The sequence below is a fragment of the Amphibalanus amphitrite genome, unplaced genomic scaffold (genome assembly GCF_019059575.1).
Source record: "Amphibalanus amphitrite isolate SeventyFive unplaced genomic scaffold, NRLGWU_Aamphi_draft 000364F_arrow, whole genome shotgun sequence".
Lineage (NCBI taxonomy): Eukaryota > Metazoa > Arthropoda > Thecostraca > Balanomorpha > Balanidae > Amphibalanus > Amphibalanus amphitrite.
The window spans coordinates 604,668-608,134 of record NW_024881858.1 but is presented as its reverse complement, the minus strand read 5'-3'; the positions used below and the strand labels follow the sequence as shown (position 1 = coordinate 608,134).

The 3,467-nt window shown below is 45.9% G+C and overlaps 1 protein-coding gene across 6 annotated transcripts; it reads left to right on the top strand.

Moving 5' to 3' along the window:
• Nucleotides 1–408: 408 nt before the first annotated feature.
• LOC122389610 lies at nucleotides 409–3,246 on the top strand. 6 transcript variants are annotated; one of them, XM_043381789.1, is made up of 3 exons: nucleotides 409–486; nucleotides 1,759–1,899; nucleotides 2,464–3,246. In XM_043381789.1, exons 2-3 carry the CDS (start codon nucleotides 1,861–1,863, stop codon nucleotides 2,863–2,865), a joined length of 441 nt encoding a protein of 146 aa, XP_043237724.1. In that variant the 5' UTR covers nucleotides 409–486; nucleotides 1,759–1,860; the 3' UTR covers nucleotides 2,866–3,246. The 6 variants fall into 6 exon arrangements, with proteins under 6 accessions (XP_043237724.1, XP_043237722.1, XP_043237727.1 ...); XM_043381787.1 differs by having other exon boundaries at nucleotides 413–463; XM_043381792.1 differs by having other exon boundaries at nucleotides 424–437.
• The last annotated feature ends 221 nt before the right edge of the window (nucleotides 3,247–3,467 follow it).

Below are 3,467 nucleotides of genomic sequence, written 5' to 3'. Positions count from 1 at the left end.
TCTCGTTGCAGACGATGCAGTCGACCACCTGCTGCACCGCGCTGGCGAGCACGGAGCTGTGTTTCAGCCATCCCCACTACCCATGGCCGCAAGTTCGAGCTGGCATGCTCTACGTGGAGAATGAGACGGTTGTCCAGTTCAAAGAGCTAACCTCGGCGGTCGACTTAAGTGACCAGCTGCCGGGACAGAGACTGACCGGCAGAGTTCTGTTGATGCCTCATACTTTTCTCTGTTTGTTTCTGTTTTCTTTTCCCCAAGTTTTTGTCATTATAACTATGTAGTTGCAGTTGAATTAGCTTGTTGCAGTTCGTTTATATTTTGCTGCAGGGTGTCCCTTAAGTCTTAACCGTAGAGACGTGAAACGTTGGACGCATAGATATAAAAGACTAGATGGGACATTGGCAGTGTTTTAGTGCGTGCGACTGGCCGCCATGTTTGTGAGGGCGGGAATCTGCGGCGCTGTGTAAACACTACGGGAGGAGGGGGGTATTTGAGACTGATTTTGTGGTATTTTTCGACCGAAAAGTGCTAATCTTTTTTGCTCACGGCATTCTTTGGAATGTGTAGATTGTGGAACAAGTGCTGAAATATGCTTATCTATTGTAATTTGGCTACGTTAGCCTTAGACATGTTGCACTGTTGACGCTGATGAAGAATAGGCGGCACCAAAGGTAGATTTGCTTGGCATGCCTGTTTTAGATTTAATTCAGTTCCCATGTTTTTTTGTGCACACCACAATCCTTTAATTATTCTTGCATGGATAGAGCATCAGTCATATGATTTTTCACAAAGAAAGCTTACCTAGATAGGTACCAGAACATTGTCAGCGGAAAGCAGACTCATTACCTACACTTGCTTTGCCTGCTCACTTTCTACTGTTGCCTTCAATGGACAATATTTATGAAGTAAGAAGGTTTTATGATTATAGGTTTTAAATAAGTACTTTACTTAATGTCATCAGTTAGTATTAAATAGTAGTTCAGTGCCAAACGAAAAATCCATGCACTATGCCAGATGCCTCGCGGGCTCTTATCCGCTCTGGGTTCAGAGTGCAGTGGCATACCACGCTCACCCTCAACCAGAGCTGATAGATAGTGAAAATGCCAGACGTCGTGATATCTGCACCAGTGAACCGTGTCGCACATTTGATCCCAATAATGAACAGCACAGGGGTGACGTAAAAATGTGCGTTAGTTGGAGCACCTAAACTCAGATTGTCATTACCTAATTAGTTTTCACATTGTAAAGCTTAAACTACACTTCATGCTCTTTTGGCTCACCTGTTATCAGTATCAGTAAATAGGGTATTAGTAAATCTGGCGTTACCATCAATGCTAAGTGCTAACAAGTAAATATGAAGTCCAAGGAAGATAAAAATCATAATCTTACTTGACCTAACCTTACCTACTAACTAACTAACCTACAACCTACAAACCTCAACCTACATACAACCTCCATACCTACAACCTACCCACCTACAACTTACCAACCTTATATGTGCCGACGGTGGCACCAGATTTATGGATACCCTTATTTGTTAGGTACTTCACTCCACTTCTCATTTTATTTGAAGCTCATTTAAATTCTTGTATTTAAGTCTGTGTAAACTATTATTTTAAAAACCTGATGCTTTTCCATGACTGTAATCTCACTGTTTGCTATGTGTATTTTGTAGTGTGTACTGTGTGCAAATCCAGTATCCTACACTTGTATGCTACAGGCCTTGTTTTGATCTGACTAACTGTTAATATGTTTCAGCTTTAAAGACTAGTATCTTTTGAAATTGAAATTTGCCTCTCAGTCTCTCAAGAATCAAGATGCCAAATAGATGTGCAGGATTTGATTGCTGACAAACCAGGGATGAGGCTCAAGAGTCAAGAGATCACCCTGCATTGGCAAGTAAAAGCTACAGACTCTTGATTTTTTATATTGTTACAGGTTATCTGTCACCGAGAGCGATTGCTGTAGTTCAATTTCTTGCATCAAAATTGGCAGAATATGACTTCACTGATCACTCTGACGTCATTTACGGCCGACCTATGGTAGCTACACAATTTTTATTTCTATAAAATGTTTCAGATTGATGCAGCCGAGGGTACTGCAAGTTTCGTATTGACACGTCTAGTGGTTTAGAAATATTGCAACAAATATATATTTTAATTTTTTCAATATATAAATGTAAATATTTTATTGCAGAAAACAGGAGAGGGGCTCTGTAGTGCCCCACCCTCCAGTCATGCGTGGGTAAAGGCCCATCAGTCACTAAAACCAGAATAAGTGCAAAAAATTGTTACCAAATGCCCGGAGACTGCTTTACCATTGCCAACATGTGTGTGTGTGTGTGTGTGCGTGTGCGTGTGTGTCAACAATGTGTTAACAACAAATACAACACAATTGTGCCTGGCGTATGTTAACACTAAACACTATTAGCCATATTTTATTGATACTAATCGAACCTTCCAGGTGGCTGGAACAACCCCAGTGCCGCACAGTTCTGCGGGATATTCCGGCACCTGCTCCACCGCTGAGGCGTCCGGCCCGGCAGCACAGGGAAAGTGGCAGCCCTCGACCCGACCAGCATCCTGGCAGTCGGTCACACGACCAGCGGACGGGGAGCCAGCCTTACTACCTCGGCCTCCACCACCTCAGACAACGGTGCCACGGCACTCCACATCATCACGGAGCACGACTTCCAGCCTGGGCTGTCGTCTGGTGGGCAACATCGTCACCTACATCGCAGGGTTTGTGGTGAAGAAGGCGCTCGACTCTGTCAGCTGTAGCACCTGTCAGGAGGCCCTGGTGAGCGACATCCAGCCGGACGACATGACACAGCTTTACCACCTCTTCATCATCTCTGCCAGATGAGCTAAGGTGGGGACGGGTTACATGCCTGGGATCTGACTGAGACCCGCTCATACCCTGCCGAAGTGTTGGTGATTTCAGCGGTCAGCTGTCTCTAGCCGGTGTCAGTGAGTGGCGGCCAGCTGCCGCTGGAGTGGGTATCTACCGTCGATAGCTGCTGTGTGGCGGATAACGTGGATTTGGATGGACACTTCATATTAATGAACAGATCAATGTCTGGCCGATAAAAGACGTATTTTGTCGATGATTGCTTAGTGACTGAGTGGGTCCACTGGCGACCAATGCAGTGGGCGCTGGGTTAACGCCTCGCCTCTTGTGACCGTGTCGATATGTAGCACTGTTAATTGCCGATTCGTTACCGGCCGTCTCTGCTCCGTGGCTGGCTGATCCGGCACAAACTGGTGCTCGTGGCTGAAGGCGCGGCTACAGTTACACTAGCTCGCCACGTGCCTGTGCGACTATCGTCGGTGCTGTCTGCAAGGGCGATGTCGGTGCCTGTAGGGGGCGCGGATTGATTCAAAGTGAGGAATGGGTCATCGGAGCTCGGGTCAGGTCATGTTCGGCTAAAATAAGCGGATTTTGCGATTTGCCGCATCCGGGTGAAT

Coding starts and splice junctions, on each gene's coding strand:
- LOC122389610 (XM_043381789.1), top strand. CDS start 1,861: ATGAGGCTCAAGAGTCAAGAGATCACCCTGCATTGGCAA. Junction 1,900..2,463: donor AGATCACCCTGCATTGGCAA/GTAAAAGCTACA, acceptor CGAACCTTCCAG/GTGGCTGGAACAACCCCAGT.